This window comes from Jaculus jaculus, chromosome 12, assembly GCF_020740685.1.
Source record: "Jaculus jaculus isolate mJacJac1 chromosome 12, mJacJac1.mat.Y.cur, whole genome shotgun sequence".
Classification (NCBI taxonomy): domain Eukaryota; kingdom Metazoa; phylum Chordata; class Mammalia; order Rodentia; family Dipodidae; genus Jaculus; species Jaculus jaculus.
This window is the reverse complement of record NC_059113.1, coordinates 18825554-18845356: the sequence shown is the minus strand read 5'-3', so window position 1 is coordinate 18845356 and position 19803 is coordinate 18825554. Positions and strand designations below refer to the sequence as shown.

General features: G+C 46.1%; 1 protein-coding gene across 3 annotated transcripts in view; it reads left to right on the top strand.

The window, feature by feature from the left end:
* The window catches only part of Fbxo16 (F-box protein 16), an 82320-nt gene extending 67636 nt beyond the window's left edge, over positions 1-14684 (top strand). Inside the window, exons 8-9 of one of the 3 annotated variants that reach the window (XM_045131353.1) lie at positions 13729-13754; positions 14265-14402. In XM_045131353.1, the coding sequence (XP_044987288.1) occupies positions 13729-13754; positions 14265-14274 (36 nt within the window). In that variant the 3' untranslated portion in view covers positions 14275-14402. Of the gene's footprint in view, positions 1-6659; positions 6708-13728; positions 13755-14264 lie in introns of all 3 variants that reach the window. The other 2 variants (XM_045131354.1, XM_045131352.1) reach the window with 2 other exon arrangements.
* The last annotated feature ends 5119 nt before the right edge of the window (positions 14685-19803 follow it).

Below are 19803 nucleotides of genomic sequence, written 5' to 3'. Positions count from 1 at the left end.
AACCCCAGTCTGGCAGAGGAGCAGAGACCTGAGAATCCATGGAGGCACACAAACTAAGGAAACAGTGAAATGATAGATAGAGGCTCAAAACAAGACCAGTCAGAAGAACAATGGAATAGGGATAAGATTTGCACTCCAGCCACAGCAGGTGAGCATATCCCTCATACACCCCACACTACCTTACACACACACACACACACACACACACACACACTCACACACACAGGCAGAAAATAAACGGATGGCAGGGTTGGAGAGATGGCTTAGCGGTTAAACACTTGTCTGTGAAGCCTAAGGACCTTGGTTTGAGGCTCGATTCCCCAGGACCCACGTAAGCCAGATGCACAAAGTGGGGCATGCATCTGGAGTTCATTTGCAGTGGCTGGAGGTCCTGGGGTGCCCATTCTCTCTCTCTCTCTGCCTCTTTCTTTGTCTGTCACTCTCAAATAAATACATAAAAATAAACAAAAAAATTAATTAAAAAACAAATAAATAAAAACATATATGGCCAGGTGTGGTGGTACACACCTTTAATCCCAGCACTCGGGAGGCAGAGGTAGGAGGATCATTGTGAATTTGAGGCCACCCTGAGACGACATAGTGAATTCCAGGTCAGCCTGAGCTAGAGTGAGACCCTACCTCGAAAAACCAAAAGAAAATCAATAAATAAGTGTATGTGATTGTAAATATGAATGAGATAGTGTGCGTGTCGCAGTTAGTCATAGGCCTTTTCATGCAAACTATACTGGGAGCCAGATTCCTGAGATGGGAAGGTTTGCGAGCTGCCCAGACCTTATGGCCTGTGAGCGTTTCACAACACAACTTTACCTCTTTTTGCCTACTTGGATGGCTGAGCGGTGCAGACTTGAAATCTCGGAGTTCACTTTCAAGCCTCCCAGCTGAATTACTTCATCCTCTGCAACCGACAGTTTCTACCCCAAGATAAACCAAGAACAAAGGCAGGCCTGGGGCGTCTTCAAAACTGTGTTATTTTTCCCCCCCAAAGATCTTGTTTCTGTTTCTTCCAGAAGAAGCAGAGGACAGGAACACACCTCGTTTTTCTTTTTATTAATTTAATTTTTTATTGACAACTTCTATGTTTGCAGACAATAGACCATGATATTTCTCTCTCCTCCCCCATTTTCCCCTTTACAACTCCGCTCTCCATCATATCCCTCCTCTCTCTTCATTAGTCTCTCGTTTATTTTGATGTCATTGTCTTTTCCTCCTCTTATGAGGGTCTTGTGAAGGTATTGCTTGGCACTGTGAGGTCATGGATATAGAGGCCAATTTCTGTCAGGACAGTTGCATTATAAGGAGTCCTACCCTTCCTTTGGCTCTTACATTCTTTCTGCCACCTCTTCCGCAACGGACCCTGAGCTTTGGAGGGGGTGATAGAGATGTTTCAGCGCTGAACACTCCTCTTTCATGTTTTCTCAGCACTATGTTGCCTTTTGGGTCATCCCAGTGGTCATTGCCATCTGAAAAGAGAAGCTTGTCTAACCAAAAGTGAGAGTAGCATTAATATATGAATATGAACACTAAGTGTAGTGCTTTCAGGGCAGTTTGGTGAGAATAATATATGCATTTAGCCAGACAAGAGCAGGCTTTATACCCCTAAGGCTCATGACCTCCCTTGCCATAGGATTTTGATTAGATTTTTCAGTACCAGGCATGTATTCCCTCCCATAGAGCAGGCCTCCAGCCCAATTAGAGAGCAGTAAGTTTCCCCCAGAGCAGACATGCCACTATTGCACCTGTTTGGTCATTTGGCCTGTCAGGGCCAAGCTTGAGGCTTCCATTGCCCACTGTTTTCACCGCTGATGACTTCTGTCTCCCATAGGGCTGCATGCAGTGGAGTTTTTTCCAGCTTTCAGTTCGCTGGTCTACAGGGAGAAGGTTTTCTGCTGAGCCCCAGCTTGATTTGTCAGTGACCTTGCTGCCCACACATGTGAAGTCTTCAGCAATAGGGTCTTACCATCTGTTACTCGTGGGAAACCAAGGGCCTTGGCAATAGCCTGTAATGTTTTGAAGGCAATAGGGACCTTCCTGGCCAACAACTCACTAGGAGGTATCCCATCCCTGGCACTGAAAATTTTCTAGTAGCAAGCTATGGCTTCTGAATGTGCCATTATCCAAAGAAGTAGGGCTTTCATATGTCTTATTCAGAACATCTTGAATTTTGATTGACCCTTCCCCCACCCTTCTCTTACTCAATCTCTTAGGCCATTCCACTCCCTGTAATCTGTTTTTTTGTTTTGTTTTGTTTTGTTTTTTGAGGTAGGGTCTCACTCTAGCCCAAGCTGACCTAGAATTCACCATGTAGTCTCAGGGTGGCCTCAAACTCACAGCAATGCTCCTACCTCTGCCTCCCGAGTGCTGGGGTTAAAGGCATGCGCCACCACGCCCGGCAAGAACACCCTCTTTATGGGGGCTGCCCACGGCAGGAGCCCCCTGGGAGATGAGCTCGTGAGTCTAAGCAGCTCTCTGGGCTCCGTTCAGTATGACACTGTGAACAAGGAGCGTTCTTCTTCACATAAGTGTGTGTGGAAGAGCTGCAGAGATAGCTCAGCGTTTAAAGGAAATTGCTTGCAAAGCCTGGAGGTCACTTATAATAGCAAGACTCCTGAGCTGGGCGTGGTGGCGCACGCCTTTAATCCCAGCACTCGGGAGACAGAGATAGGAGGATCACTGCGCGTTCGGAACCAGCTTGAGACTACGTAGTGAATTCCAGGTCAGCTTGGGCTCTTAGAGCAAGACCCAACCTCGAATAACAAACCAAAAAAAAAAAAAAAAAAAATCAAAGGATAGATTCCTTTTATGTAAAAAAATTTAAAAAAAAAAAAAAAGGAAAAGTGGGCTGGAGAGATGGCTCAGCTGTGAAAGGTACTTGCCTGACAGCCTGGGTTTGATTCCTGGGAATCCATGTAAAGCCAGCTGCACAACGTAGCACAGGTATCTGGAGTTTGTTTGCAATGGAAAGAGGCCCTGGAGTGCACATTTTGTCTGTCTGTCTGTCTCTCTCTCTCTCTCTCTCTCTCTCTCCTTGCAAGTAAAAGTATTTTTGAGGTATTTTTGAGTTAGTTTGTTTTTGCATTTTTGTTTTTGTTGTTTTTCGAGGTAGGGTCTCACTCTAGCCCAGGCTGACCTGGAATTCACTATGGAGTCTCAGGGTGGCCTCGAACTCACAGCGATCCTCCTAGTCCACCTCCCAAGCGCTGGAATTAAAGGTGTGTGCCACCATGCCTGGCTTGTCGTTTTTGTTTTCTTTTTGTAAAGGAAGATGCTAGGCACGATGCTAGGCATGGTGGCTCTTGTCTTTAATTCTAGTACTTGGGAGGCTGAGGCAGAAGGAACACTGCAAGTTGACTTGAACTAGAGTGAGACCCTGCTTCAAAAACAAATGGAAAAAAACAAACAAGCAAAAAAACCAAACAAATGGGCCTGGAGAGGTAGCTTAGAAGGTAAGGTGCTTGCTGATGAAACCTAAGAACCCAGGTTCGAGTCCCTAGTACCCACATAAGCCAGATGCACAAGGTGGTGGATGCTCTGGAGTTTGCTTACAGTGGCTGGAGGCCCTGGTGTGCCCATTCTTTCTCTCTCTGTCTATCTATCTGCCTCTTTCTCCCTCTCTCTTTCTCAACTAAAGAAATAAAATATTTAAAATGCAAACAAACAGGGTTGGAAGGATGGCTTAGCGGTTAAGACATTTGCCTGCAAGCCAAAGGACCCAGGTTCAATTCCCCAGGACCCACATTAACCAGATGCACAAGGGGGCGCACATGTCTGGAGTTTGTTTGCAGTGGCTGGAGGCCCTGGTGCACCCATTCTCTCTTTCTCCCTCTTTCTCTGTCAAATTAAATAAATAAGAATAAAAGATATATAAAAACAAACAAAAAATAATGTTGGGGGAGAAGTGATGGAGTCTCCTACAATGTGAACATTTTCACTGTCACCATCTTTTTATTTTTTCTTTTTTTTGAGACAGGGTCTTGCTGTTGACCTTGAACCCCTGGGCTCAGACCATCCTCCTGCCTCAGCCTCTCAAGCAGCTGAACCACAGGCACCTGCAACTATGCCTGACTCTCATTTTCTTTACCTTTCTTTTCCTCATCACAAGCTTGCTGGCAAAAGTAAATGAAATAGTGACTCTTGCCACCTGCCTGGGAGCCAGGAATTTATGATTGTTGGGGCTGGTTATCTCCCTAGAAAAAGCACAGGTGCTGTCCTTGTTATCACTATATTTATTTATTTTCCATGTTCACATAGCACTCTATCTAATCAGTTCTCTTAACTGGTTCACAGGCCTATCCAATGGTGTTCATGCCTACAATCATTTGCAAGTGTTTGCATATAACATGGTAATTATAACCTCAGCCTCCCAAGTACTGGAATTAAAGACATTCACCACCACACCTAGCTGTTTTCTTTTCTTTTTCTTTTTTATCTTTTAAACATACTTTATTTTTCTTTTTATTTGAGAGAGAGAGAGGGAGGGAGAGAGAATGGGAGTACCAGAGCTTCCAGCCACTGCAAACAAACTCCAGATGCATGAGCCCTCTTGTGCATCTGGCTTACTTGGGTCCTGGGGAATCAAACCTGGGTCCTTTGGCTTTGCAGGCAAGTGCCTAATCACTAAGCAATCTTTCCAGCCCTGTTTTCTTTTCTTTTCTTTTTTTAAAAAGTATTTTATTTATTTGAGAGAGAGAGAGATAGAGGGGGGGGAAGAGGCAGGTAGTAGAGAGAAAGAAAATAAGCACACCAGGTCCTGCAGCCACTGCAAATGAACTCCAGACACATGTGTTGCGCACCTGGTTTACATGGGTTCTGGGGAATAGAATCTGGGTCCTTAGTCTTCACAGGCAAGCACCTTAACAGCTAAGCCATCCGTCTAGCCCCTGTTTTCTCTTTTTTTTTTTTTTTTTTTTTTGGTTTTTCGAGGTAGGGTCTCACTCTAGCCCAGGCTGACCTGGAATTCACTATGGAGTCTCAGGGTGGCCTCGAACTCACGGTGATCCTCCCACCTCTGCCTCCCGAGTGCTGGGATTAAAGGCGTGCGCCACCACGCCCGGCCCCTGTTTTCTCTTTTAACAATTGTTTGTTTATTTATTTGAGAGAGATGAAGAAAACATGGGCATGTCCGGTCTTCCTGTGGCTACAAACAAACTCCAGATGCATGCACTATTTTGTGCATCGGGTTTTATATGGGCACTGGGGATTCAAACCCAGGCTGTCGGGTTTCATAAGTCAGTGCCTTTAACGGCTGAGCAATCTCTCTAGCACTCTTTTCTTTTTATTAATAACTTCACTTGTTGGTTTATTTATTTCTGGGCACATGTGCCTGGTCAGCTGACAACTGTGAGATGTCCCTCCTCCACCTTCTTTGACACAGGCTTTCTCGCTGCTGCAAACAAACTGCAGTCTGCAAAATGGAGGCTAGCTGGTTTATGGTCTTTGCACTTTGCTGGCTCTGCCTCCCATTGTTGCGGGAGTGTGGGGATCACATAGGCATGTGCCACCTTAAACCCACCTGTGGTGGTGTGATTCAGGTGTCCCCCATAAACTTAGCTGTTCTGAATGCTAGCTTCCTAGCAGATGGAGATTTGGGAGCTAATGTCCCCTGGAGGCGGTGTATTGTTGGGGGCGGGCTTATGGGTGTTAATGCTATCTTTTGCAGTATGAATGTGTATTCTGTGCCATTATGGGGGTTTTGGGGGGGATTCTTGGTATTATATCTCAGTTAAAAGACCTTGGATTATGGGGATATTTGAACATCATTGGGATCGATAAAAACTATAGGGACGGACTGGAGATATGGTTTAGCAGTTAAGCGCTTGCCTATGAAGCCTAAGGAACCCGGTTCAAGGTTTGATTCCCTAGGACCACGTTAGTCACATGCACAAGGGGGTGCACGTGTCTGGAGTTCATTTGCAGTGGCTGGAGGCCCTGGCATGCCCATTCTCTCTCTCTCTCTCTCTGTCTCTTTCTCTGTCACTCTCAAATAAATAAATAAAAATGAACAAAAAAAATTTTTTTTAACTATAGGGACTGAATGCATTGCATTTTACATCATGGATGGTTATCAGTTTATGGGGGCCAGAGGCAGAATGTGGTGGTTTGATTCAGGTGTCCCCCATAAACTTAGGTGTTCTGAATGCTAGGTTCCCAGCTGATGGAGATTTGGGAATTAACGCCTCCTGGAGGCAGTGTATTGTTGGGGTGGGCTTATGGGTGTTATAGCCAGCTCCCCCTTGCTAGTGTTTGGCACACTCTCCTGTTGTCCATCTTATGTTGGCAAGAGGGTGATGTCCACCCATTGCTCATGCCATCATTTTCCCCTGCCATCGTAGTGCTTCCCCTCAATTCTATAAGTCAAAATAAATCCTTTTTTTCCCCCAAAAGCTGCTCTTGGTCGGATAATTTCTGCCAGCAATGCAAACCTGACTGCAACATCACCCTAAGTGGGTGTTGGGGAATTGAACCTGGGCCAGCAGGCTTTGTTAGCAAGTGCCTTTAACTACTGGGCCATCTGCCCATCCCTATGATAAGTATTTTCTCTGCCTGCTTCAGAGTCTACCTGCTTCAGCCATTGCACTAAAAGGAAAGAAGAGGAGCCACTCACTGAGCATTTTCTCATTGATCCAACAAATCTTTTGCAGACACGAGAGGAGAGTCGGTACTAGGAGGCAATCAGCTCTTGCCCTCAGGTAACTTACAGCCTCCATCTGAAGAAGGAACCGCTAGGTATTTGGGGTGGGCAATTGTACCAACGTTCATGCTATTCACGATGGAGGCAGACATGGAAGGTTTGAGGGACCTGTGGGTCCATAAGTGCACTGCTCAGAGGAGGCCAGAACTCAGGAGGAAGAGCAAGTGGAGAAGTAGATCTGATGTTGGAAAGTCTAGTCACCAAGTGGCCAGGAAACGGATGAAGAATAGAAACCTGCAGGGTGATCCCAAAGCTAGAAAGCAGACATTTACCTTTCTCGCCCACTTCAAGGTGTGGTGATGTGCAAGGATGCTGTTAGGACAACATCTACAAAAAGAACAGTGGACCGGGGTATGTTTAAGTGGCTGGACGCCATCATTCACCGAGGTCTGCCGAAGAAAGAACTGCCCTATGCGCTCACGCTGCCAGGCTAGGGATGCTGGTCAGCACCATCCTCTTACCGGGAAACAGATGGCCACAGCAGCGATCTGCACACTTGAAGATGGGGTCTCTTGGCACTGACTGTACGAGACGGAACATGGAAAGAAGCCCAAGGCTATTAGCTTTGTTCATCTACAAATGGGTTATTGTGCAGACATTGAATGGCCGAGGAAGGTCCTTGTGGGCTTTTAATTTCATCTTCGCTGTAACGGGCGCATGCCCACACACTCCCTGTCACTCTCTTATACACGCACAGAGATAGGAACAAAAATCAGTTGTGGGGCTGGAGAGATGGCTTAGCGGTTAAGCGCTTGTCTGTGAAGCCTAAGAACCCCGGTTCGAGGCTCGGTTCCCCAGGTCCCACGTTAGCCAGATGCACAAGGGGGCGCACGCGTCTGGAGTTCGTTTGCAGAGGCTGGAAGCCCTGGCACGCCCATTCTCTCTCTCTCCCTCTATCTGTCTTTCTCTCTGTGTCTGTTGCTCTCAAATAAATAAATTTTAAAAAAATTAAAAAAAAATCAATCGTGTTTATAGTAGGTTTCTAATTATATTTTTAAAAGAAAAAGGGATGAAGCCAGTTGTGGTGGCTCACTCTGTAATCCCAGCCAGCATTTGGGAGATTAAGTGGAAGGGTTCCTGTGGGTTCAAGGCCAGCCTGAACTATGAGACCCTGCCTTCAAGGAAAAGGAGGGGCGGGGAAGATGGCTCAATGGTTAAAGGCACTTGCTTGCAAAGCCTGCTGGCCTAGACTCAGTTCTCCAGTATCTGCATAAAGACAGATACACAAAGTGACATATATATCTGGAGTTTGTTTGCAGTAGCAAGAGGCCATGGCATGGCCATTCTCCTCCCCCTACTCCTGCACAAATTACATATATGTATATATATTTTTTTAAATAGAGCTGGAGAGATGGCTCAAAGGTTAAGGCAGTTGCTTGCAAAGCCTAAAGTCCTGTGTTTGATACCCATTACCCACGTAAAGCCAGATGTACAGAGTGGCACATGCATCTGGAGTTCGTTTGCAATGGCAGGATGCCCTGTAGCACCAATTCTCCTCCCTCCCTCTCTCTCTCTCTTGCTCTCTCTCTGCCTATAAATAAAAAGTATTTAAAAAAAAATAAAAATAGCACTGGAAAGATGGCTTAGCGGTTAAGGCATTTGCCTGAAAAGCCAAAGGACCCAGGTTTAATTCCCCAGGACCCACGTAAGCCAAATGCACAAGGTGGCACACGTGTCTGGAGTTTGTTTGCAGAGGCTGAAGGTCCTGGTGCACCCAATATCTATTTCTCTGTTTGTCTGTCTTTCTCTCTCTCTCACACACACAAGTAAATAAAAATATTTTTAAAATATTAAAAAATAAAATAATAAAATTTTAAGGGAAAGAGGGACAATAAAACACTTATTTTAAGTGCATGCGCATGCATTATATTTGAAAGGATACAATAGCTGCCACCCTTAGTTTCCCCTGTGAAGGAAAACTAGGGTCTTAGATGATGAAGACAGTCTCATTAAGCTCATTCTCAACATTTTAGTATTGAATTATATAAAAAAAAAACCTGTACAAAAAATTGTTTATTTTTATTTTTAAAAATATTTTATTTATTTATTTATTTGAGAGAAAGAAAGATGTAGATAGAGAAAGAGAGAATGGGCATGCCAGGGCCTGCAGCCACTGCAAACGAACTCCAGACACATGTGCCTCTTGTGTATCTGGTTTACGTGGGTCCTGGGGAATCAAACTGGGGTCCTTAGGCTTCACAGGCAAACACCTTAATTGCTAAGGCATTTCCCCAGCCCTGTTTATTTTTATTTTTATTTTATTTTATTTATTTCCAAGGAAAGAGAAAGAGAATAGGCATACCAGGATTTCTAGCCACTGCAAAGGAACTCAAGATGTAGGCACCACTTTGTGCCTGTGGCTTATATGAGTACTAGGGAATTGAATCTGAGTTGTTAGACTTTGTAGGCAAGTACCTTAACTGCTGAGCAATCTCTCCAGCCCAAACTTTTTTTCTGAAGCAGTGTCTTACTCTAGCCTAGGCTGACCTGGAACTCAGTCTGCGGCCCAGGCTGGCCTCGAACTCACTATGATTGGCCTAACTCAGCCTCCCAGGTGCTAGGATTAAAGGATAATGGCACCATGCCTGGCTTCAAATTTTTTTAAATATTTTATTTTATTAATTTATTAGAGAGACAGAGAGGGAAAGGAGAAGAGAGACAGAGAGAGAATGGGTGCACCAGGGCCTCTAGCCACTGCAAATGAACTCCAGATGCACCTGTGCGCTTGGCTTACATGGGTACTAGAGAATTGAACCTGGGTCCTTAGGCCTCACAGGCAAGTACCTTAACTGCTAAGCCATCTCTCCAGCTCCCCACAAATTCTTAAAACTTTATTTTTAAAAAGAAAAGGATAGGGCTGGAGGTATGTTTCAGCAGTTAAAGTGTCTGCTTGTGAAGCCTAATGACTTGGGTTCAATTCTCCAGTACCCACATAAAGCCAGATGCACAAAGTGGCACATGAATGTGTAGTTCATTTGCAGTGCCAAGAGCTCCTGGTATGCCCATTCTCTCTCTCTCTCTCTCTCTCTCTCTCTCTCTCTCTCTCTCTCTCTCTCTCTTTTTTTTTCTCTCTCCCCCTCCCTCTCTACTTGCAAATAAAGAAAAAGAAAAGGAGCCAGGTATGGTGACACTTGCCTATAATTCCAGCACTTGGAAAGTGGAGGCAGGAGGATCAAGAGTTCAAGGCCAAGCCAGGCATGGTGGCACACGCCTTTAATCCCAGCACTCAGGAGGCAGAGGTAGGAGAATCATCATGAGTTCGAGGCTACCCTGAGACCACATAGAGAATTTCAGGTTGGCCTGGGTTAGAGTGAGACCCTACCTCAAAAACACCCCAAAAGACCCAAGAGTTCAAGGCCATCCTTGGCTGCATAGTGAGTTCAAGGCTAGCCAGCAATACAGATGCATGAGACCCTATCTCACAAAAGAGGGCGGGGGGGGGGAGGGGAAATCACTGCAGAGCTGCTAGAGACAGTTGTTAGAAAAGAAATCAGCATAACTCAGAAGTTTAGTGAAACAAGGCTCACTGGACCTGAAGCCCTCAGCGGTCGAATGAGCCACGGGGAACCAGAGTTCAGACATCCTGTAGGGTCTTCCTTGTTGCTGAGACTGGCATGAGCAGATGGACGTTTCTGGTGGGGACAGGTGGCTCACAGCAAGTAGCAAAGATCAGCAGGAAAGAAAGGCTGGGTGAGCCCCCAGCACTGGCATAAGGGGCATTTCTAGTCATCGTTTCAACCACACAGTCAGATACTATCGGCCAATATCCAGAGTTCTGAGACCAGTACTAAGAAATACATCATTCCTGCTTTGCTCCTAAATATGGATCATGACTGTAATCCCAGCACTTGGAAGGCTCAGCCAGGAGGATTTGTTATGGGTTCAAGGTCAGCTTGGGCTACATAGCAAATTCAGTTTAAGTTGGGCTACAGTGTAAGATTCTGCCTAAAAAAAAAAAAAAACAGAGCCAGACATGGTGGTGCACACCTTTAATCCCAGCACTCAGGAGGTAGCAGTAAGATTGCCATGAGTTTGAGGCCACCCTGAAACTACATAGTGAATTCCAGGTCAGCCTGAGCTACAGAAAGATCCTACCAAATAAAACCAAAAAGAAAAGAAAAAAAAAAAAAAAAAAAGACAGGGCTGGAACGATGGCTCAGTAATAAAGGCACTTACTTGCCTACAAAGCCTTAAGGACCCAGGTTTGATTACCCAGGACCCATGTAAAGCCAGATACACAAGGTAGCACATGCTTCTGGGGTTCGTTTGCAGCAGCTAGAAGCCCTGATGCACCCATTCTATCTGCCTCTTTCTCTCAGATAAATAAATGTTTTTTTTAAAGGGGTGGGGCTAGAGAGATGGCTTAGCAGTTATGACACTTGCCTGCAAAGTCTAAGAACACACATTCAAATCTCCAGGTCCCACTTAGCCAGATGCTCAGCGAGGCAAGCATGCAATGCCACACATGCACACAAGGGGGTGCACACGTGTGGAGTTCATTCACAGCTGCTAAAAGGCCCTGGCGCACCCATTCTCTCTGTCTGTCTGTCTCTCTCTCAAAAATAAATAATGATAAAAAAGACCAAACAACAACAACAACAAAATAAAACCCACAAAAATGCAGACATCAAAGTGTTAAACTGAAGAGGTTCTGTGACCTTGTTTCCCAGTACAACAAGGGTGGATGTAAGGAAACCATTTTTCCCAGAGCCCATCTTAGAGGAAAAAGAAATCCAACACTGGGCAGGTGGGGACAGCTACCAAGAGCCAGCAGGGCAGGGGAGCCCCTGGATCTGCCACCTTGAAGATGGAAAGATGCAGGGAGCCTGCCTGGGCCTGAGCACTGCCGGGGGGCGTCAGGAGCAAGGGGTTCCTCAAATGCAGTGACAGACAGGCCCTGCTCCATAGCGGGATTAAAGCTGACGGTGCTGCAGGTGGGGGAAGACGAGCCCGTTCTTGTTACCACGGGGGAGCCAGGCCCTGTCTTCACTCGACAGGTATTATTCTGTCTTTGTTGTTACTACAAGCAACACTCCAATTGAGCCTCTCACCTTGGGCTGATCTGAAAAGAAAACTGGAAACAGTTACTCTATGAGATCACTTTTTTGTTTCCCCACATGCTAGCCAAGGGCTGGCTCTACCACTAAGCTGTATCTCCAACTCTGTGTGTGTGTGTGTGTGTGTGTGTGTGTGTGTGTGTGTGTGTGTGTGTACGCACACGCACACACCCCGGGGGACACCTTCAGTTGTTGGTCCTCATCTTCTTCCTTGTTTGATTGAAGCAGGGTCTTTTATTTACCACTGTCTCTTCTGTCTCTGCCTCTCATCTCGCCGCAGGCGCCCTGGGATCACAGACACGCACTCCTGTGTGACTGTAGGTGGGTTCTGGGGATCTGAACCCGGGTACTCAAGCTTGCATGGCAAGAGCTTTATCCACTGGGCCATTTCCCAGCTATCTAATATTCTTTTTTTTTTTTTTTTAATCTCCCATGTTAAGACACGGTCTTGCTAACTTGCTTAAGCACTGAGCTTGGACTCATTCTCTGACACAGGCTGACCTTGAACTTTTGTTTTGGTTTTTTGAGGTGGGGTCTCACTCTAGCCCATGCTGACCTGGAATTCACTAGGGAGTCTCAGGGTGGCCTCGAACTCACGGTGATCCTCCTACCTCTGCCTCTCAAGGACTGGGATTAAAGGCATGTGCCACCACGCCCGGCTGGTCTTGAACTTTTGATCACCCTGCTGCAGTCTTCTGAAGAGCTGGGACCACAGGCCTGCACCACTAGGTCCAGGTTCTAGGTGAAATTTTTTTTTTTTCGAGGTAGGGTCTCACTCTAGCCCAGACTGACCTGGAATTCACTATGGAGTCTCAGTCTGGCCTCAAACCCACAACTATCCTCCTACCTCTGCTTCCCACAATGCGCCACAATGCCCTGGCTTATTACTATTATTTTTTTTAGGAGAGAGAGAGAGAGCGCACACACACGAGAGAGAGAATTGGCATGCCAGGGCCTCCAGCCACCGCAATCGAACTCCAGATGCATGCGCCACCTTGTACGCATGTGCGACCTTGCATGCTTACATCACCTTGTGCGTCTGGCTTTCATGGGACCTAGAGAGTCTAACATGGGTCATTAGGCTTCATAGGCAAGCGTCTCAACCACTAAGCCGTCTCTCCAGCTCTCTACATGGATTTTAAAACAGCACTGAAAATATCAAATGAGCAAGGTGGTTTGGTCCCATCTCTTCTCCCTCAGGCCCTACAAGTTTAACCACATGTTAAATCATCCTTAAACATGTCTGGATGTCCCTAGGCAGGTTGCTGTAGAGTCAGTAAAGTAAGTGTGAGACTAGCTTTGCTGGCAGGGAAACAGAGGCTGACCTTCAGAAATGAACGCTGGTCCCCGAGTGCTTAACAGTCAAGGCTGAGTTGGCGGACTCAGTGATAAGAGCTCAGGGAGTTTGCTGATGAAGAAATCCCAGGGGATGCAAGCATCCAAGCTTCTGGGGTGGCTCACACCTTAGCCCCAGCACTTGGGAGACTGAGGCAGAAGTGCTTTGAATTTGAAGCCAACCTGGCAGCAGCAAAACCTTGTCTTTAATGAAAGAAACAAGCCTGGCATGGTGGCACACACCTTTAATCTCAGTACTCGGGATGCAGAAGTAGGACGATTGCTGTGAGTTCGAGGCCAGCCTGAGACCACATAGTGAATTCCAGGTCAGCCTGGGCTAGAGTGAAACCCTATCTTGAAAATATAAGTAGGGTGTAGTGGTGTATACCTTTAATCTCAGCACTGGGAAGGCAGAGGGAAGAGAATCATCATGAGTTCGAGGCCACCCTGAGACTTCATAGTGAATTCCAGATCAGCCTGGGCTAGAGTAAGACCCTACTTTGGGAAAACACACACACACACACACACACACACACACACACACTTCTCTTTCTCCTTAGCTCAGTTTGCCTTACCCTTTCTCTTCCTCTCTTTGTTCTTCCCATTCCCTTTTCTGCACACTTCCAGATGTCAAGGAGAGCGCCTTTGTCGCTGTGAGTTCGGGTTGGGATGCCAACCTGTGCTGTTGCCTTGCTAGTCTGGGTGCATGCTGACACGTAGAGGGCACTGTCTCTGTGATTCCCTGGTCTGAGAGTCACAAGACTCCAGAACCAGCTGTGACAGTTGAAGCCGGGGGATGTGGGCTGTCACTATGAAATGCACCTATTCAATTTTGTTTATTTGTAAAATGGAGATTGTTAAGACTTCCCTCCCTCCATAGACCCCCTCCTCCCTCCTCCACACGATGTTCTTGAGGCTCAAATGAAATGTGGCTTGCGAAGGCGCCTTGGAGACTGAAGTGGTTATTGGTGGTACTTGGAGGCGAAGCCTGCATGGGGTGGAGTTGGGATGGAATTGGGAAGTCTCAATAAGACCCATCCAGCTGTATGATTTATAAAGTTTTTTTATTATTATTTTTTATTATTACAAGAAGTTAAATTGGATAGATAGCATGCTTTGATGTTTTAATAGCCACCCTCTAATGATACCCTTTTCTTTTCTAGATGTACCTAGGTTCCAGTTCCCCTCCAAAAGCTCCATCTCGTCTCGCTTGGCCTGCTCACCTATCAGTGGGACCCTCGGCCCCCGAAGCAGCAACTAAAATTCTCATGGACTACCTTCAGAAGCCCCCTGGGCTCCCATCACTCCCCATGTTGGCTCCAGAGCCAAAGCTGATTTGAGAATGGGGGTGAAAGAGATGGCTTAGCAGTTAAGACACTTGCCTGCAAAACCGAAGAACGCATGTTCAAGGTTCCAGGCCCCATGTAGCCGGATGCAAAGTGACGCGTGCACGCAATGTTGCACTTTCGCATAAGGGGATGCACATGTCTGGAGTTTGTTCACAGTGTCTGAAAGGCCCTGGCATGACCATTTTCTCTCTCTCTCTCTCTCTCAAAAATAAAATAAAATAAAAAAGAATGGGAGCTGGGTGTGGTGGCACACGCCTTTAATCCCAGGACTTGGGAGGCAGAGGTAGGAGGATCACTGTGAGTTTGAGGCCACTCTGAGACTCCATAGTGAATTCCAGGTCAGCCTGGGCTAGAGTGAAACCAAGAAATAATAAAGAAAGAAAAAATGAGGAAGGACTTTTCTAGAAGCAGCAGGGCTGCTCTCTGTGGCACACTGCTGGATTCTACCTGGCTCCTCCATTAAACTCTTTTCATTTAAGTACGTTGTCATGAACGATACTGTGAATCCCACAGTATTTCAGTTAAAAAGAAAAGAGCATAGGGCTGGAGAGATGGCTTAGTGGTTAAGCGCTTGCCTGTGAAGCCTAAGGACCCCGGTTCAAGGCTCAATTCTCCAGGACCCACGTTAGCCAGATGCACAAGGGGGCACACGCGTCTGGAGTTTGTTTGCAGTGGCTGGAGGCCCTGGCACGCCCATTCTCTCTCTAGCTATCTGTGTGTGTGTGTGTGTGCACGTGTGTGTCTGTCTGTCACTCTCAAATGAAAATAAATAAATAAACAAACAAAAAATCAGATTAAAAAGAAAAAGAGGGCTGGAGAGATGACTTAGCGGTTAAGTGCTTGCCTGTGAAGCCTAAGGTCCCCGGTTTGAGGCTCGGTTCCCCAGGTCCCACGTTAGCCAGATGCACAAGGGGGCGCATGCGTCTGGAGTTCATTTGCAGAGGCTGGAAGCCCTGGCGCGCCCATTCTCTCTCTCTCCCTCTATCTGTCTTTCTCTCTGTGTCTGTCGCTCTCAAATAAATAAATAAAAAATTTAAAAAAAAGAAAGAAAAAGAAAAATAGTCAATGTTAACATATGTCCAGACTTAGAAATATAATGGTAGGTACCTAGGGGTCGGTGAAGGGACATCTTATGGCACCATTGGTCAGCTTAGGCATAGCAGGCAGGGTCCCAGGAAGGAACGATGCACACCCAAGGGTCCCCGAGCAGGGTAATGAAGTTGCTGCTTACAACAGCGCGTTAGTGTTAGGGCTAGCAAAAACTTATGTCTTCGTAGTTCTGTAGGGTTGAGTCTGAGGTGACTTGTCAGCAGGACTGTTTTGCCGATGTCGCACTCCCTGGCTCAGCAATGACTCTCTCTCCCCTCCGTGTCCTTACGTGGCTGCTTTGCTACGTGTGTGTCTTTTGCCTTTTCTCCTCATCAGTCATAGTGGAGTAGAGCCTGTCTTTCCAACCTCGTCACTTTGTAGTAGTTAGAAAAAAAAAAAGGAAGAAAGGGATTTGTTTCAGCCTACAGCTTATAGTTTGAAGGGACACTTTCCTTTTTTAACTTTTGGATTTTGGAGGAGGTTTTCAGGTACGGTCTCTCTCTCTAGCCCAGGCCAACCTGAAATTCACAATTAGTCTCAGGGTGGCCTTAAACTCACAGCAATCCTCCTACCTCTACCTCCAAAGTGCTCGGATGAGTAAAAGCTCAACTTTTTTATTAAATAGAGGAGAGGGAGGAGAGACAATTGGTACACCAGGGCCTCCAGCTACTATGATCGAACTCCAGATGCCTGCGCCGCCTTGCATGATGCAACCTTGAGCGCTTGTGTTACCTTGTGCGTCTGGCTTATGTGGGATCTGAAGAGTCAAACATGGGTCCTTAGGCTTTGAAGGTGAGTGCCTTAACCACTAAGACTCTTCAGCCCTCGACTCTTTTTGATTTTTTTAAAAATTTATTTATTTTTATTTGAGATAGAGAGGGAGAGAGCAAGAAAGAGAGAGAGAGAGAATGGACACACCAGGACCTCTAGCCACTGCAAAGAAATTCCAGATGCATGTGCCACCTTGTGCATCTGGTGTATGTAAATGAAACCTGGGTCCTTAGGCTTCACAGGCAAATGCCTTAACCACTAAGCCGTCTCTCCTGCCCTAAATTTTTTTATTTGTGAGAAGAGAGAGGGAGAAAAAGTATGGGCTCACCAGAACCTCCACCTGCAGCTTATCAACTGCAGACACATGCAACCACTTTGTGCATCTGGCTTTACCTAAGTCCTAGGGGATCGAACCTGGGCTAGAGGCTTTGCAAGCAGAGCCATCTTCCACAAGTTGCTTTTAATTGGGATGCTTGTCTCACAACAAGAAGGTGACTGCTACAGTCATACATTCTATTTTTATTTATCTATTTGCAAGCAGAGAGAGGGAGAGAGAGAGAGGAGAATGGGCGTGCCAGGGCCTCCAGCCACTACAAATGAACTCCAGAATGCATGCACCACTTTGTGCATCTGGCTTTATGTGGGTACTGGGAAATCAAACCTGGGTCATCAGGTTTTGCAGGCAAGTGCCTTAACCACTGAGCAATCTCTCCAGCCCTCCGGTCATATATTCTAAACTAAACCACCTATCCATGTAACCGTCTCAGTGTCCCTGAAGGTATCATTCTAGAACGTGTAGTTACCAAGCTGGAGAAGGATAAGGGAAAAACAAATATGTTGCTATTACAGTTTACATATGAGGTGGCCCCCAAAAGGCTCATGTGGCCGGGCGTGGTGGCGCACACCTTTAATCCCAGCACTTAGGAGGCAGAGGTAGGAGGATCACCATGAGTTTGAGGCCACCCTGAGAATACAGAGTGAATTCCAGGTCAGCCTGAGCTAGAGTGAGACCCTACCTTAGAAACCCAAAAAAGAAAAAAGGCTCATGTGTTTGTTGAAGGCTTGATGCCCAGCTGGGAGATCCAGTCATTGGAGGTGGTTGGCTCACAGCTTCAAGTGGGCTGACCCTTTGAGGAGTTCACACTAACTGGGCTATGAAGAGGCGGGCCTGTTTGGAGAAAGTGGGTCACTGAGGAAATGCGATCAATGGGTATATTTTGTCCCTGGCCTCGTTCCTTCCTATCTCCCCTCTGCCTTCTGCTCGTCATGAGGAGAACCGCTTTGTTCTACCACGTGCCGCTGCCATGCTGTTCTTTCTCGTCACATGTGGACCCAGAAGCAATGCAACCATGTGACCATGAATTAGAACTGCTGAAACCGTCATCCCAAATGGATCCTTCCTGTTTAAGCTATTTATGTCAGACATTATGTCACAGTGACAGAGAGTATGGTTAACACATTTGCCTAGCATGATACTGAACACTTAAGTTCTCATGCGTGTATATATATTTATGTATACACACACACAGGCACACACATTGGTCCAAAACATGACCAAATTATAATTGATCTGTACACACTTACCAGGGTGACATCACCCTGCACTGAGACCATTATAGACCTAACTACATAATACGTGACAACAACAATGAAACTTTTTTTTCCTAGTATTTTGTTTGTTTTTTGAGGTAGGGTCTTACTCTAACCCAGGCTGACTTGGAATTCACTATATAGTGGTCTCAGGCTCACAAACTCAAACTCACAGCAGTCCTCCTACCTCAGCACGTGCCATGCCCGGTCCTGGTATTTTTGATCTGTGCTCAGTTGATCCTGAGAAAGTTGAACCTGTGGATACAGAAGACCTACTTTGCAGGTGTGAGAAAAAAAACAACAAAAACCCTGGCGCCTGCTTTCAGGAGTTTAATACAGCTGGAAAGCTGACACGCAGCTGTTCTAACAACACAGGGATCTATGCACGAAGCACGGGGGCTCAGAGGAGGGACAAACAGATCAGCCCAGGGGTCAGCTACAGAAGGGACACACCAGGAGAATGACAGGGGTATGAGTGGAGTGGGGAGCCCAAGGGAGTGTATTCCAGAGAGAGGAGTAAGAGAATAAACTAGCGAGCAACACGGGACAAAGGCAAGGTGAGCAGCCGTCCTGTTTTGCTCCAGGGTGGCTTGGGTTGCACACACTGAAGGACTCACATGTGAGCTCATGTCTTTAAGTCCAGTACTCAAAAGACCGAGGTGGGAGGATTGTCAAGAGTTCCAAGTCAGTCTGAGTTAGACTGAGAGTTTGCCCAACATGAAAGGAAGGAAGGAAAGGAGGGAGGGAGGGAGGGAGGGAGGGAGGGAGGGAGGGAGGGAGGGAAGGAAAAGGGGATGGAGGGAGAAAGGAAGGAAAAAGAGAAGGAAGGGAAAGGAAGGAAAATAGGAAAGAAAGAAAAAGAAAGGAAGGAGGGAGGGAGGAGGAAAGGAAGGAAGGAAGAAGAAAAGGAAGGAAGAGGAGGGGAGGAGGGAAGAGAAAAGGAAGGGAAGGGAGAAAAGAGGAAGAACTCACATGCCAGCAGGGAGAGAAGGAGAGAGGAAGAAATGGAGAATGAGAAGGAGGAGAAGCAAAGTAAGAAGAAAATGAAGAAAGAAGAAGGAGGCAGAGGAGGAAATGAGAGAAGAAAATGGGGCTAGAGAGATGGCTTAGTGGTTAAGGCACTTGCCTATGAAGCCTAAGGGCCCAGATTCAACTCCCCAGAGCCCATGTGAGCCAGATGCACATGGTGACACATATGTCTGGAGCTCATTTGCCCTGGTGTGCCCTCTCTCTCTCTCATAAATACATACATATACAAATATATATACATACACATATGTATTTATGTGTGTGTGTATGTATATATATGTGTATGTATATATATATGTGTGTGTGTGTGTGTGTGTGTATATACATATACATATATATATATATATATACATGCCCAGCCCTGCTTCTTTAAAAATAAATAAATAAATAAGCTGGGCATGGTCCTGCTTCTTTAAAAAAATAAATAAATAAATAAAGCTGGCCATGGTGGTGCACACCTTTAATCCTAGCACTCGGGAGGTAGGGGTAGGAGGATTGCCATGAGTTTGAGGCCACCCTGAGACTATATAGGGAATTCCAGGTCAGCCTGGGCTAGAGTGAGACCCTACCTCGAAAAACCAAAAAAATAATAAATAAAATAAATAAAAATAAAAAGATCCCAGCACTTGGGAGGCAGAGGTAGAAGGATCACCATGAGTTCAAGGCCAGCCTGAGACTACATGGTAAATTCTAGGTCAGCCTGGGCTAGAGTGAGACCCTACCTCAAAAAACTAAAAACAAACAAATAAACAACAACAACAAAAAAACCCTGGCATGATGGTGCATACATACCTTTAATCTCTCTCAAATAAATAAATAAGATCGATTTTTAAAAAGAAGAAGAAAAATGAAGTTGTTGCTATGTCTCTCCTCT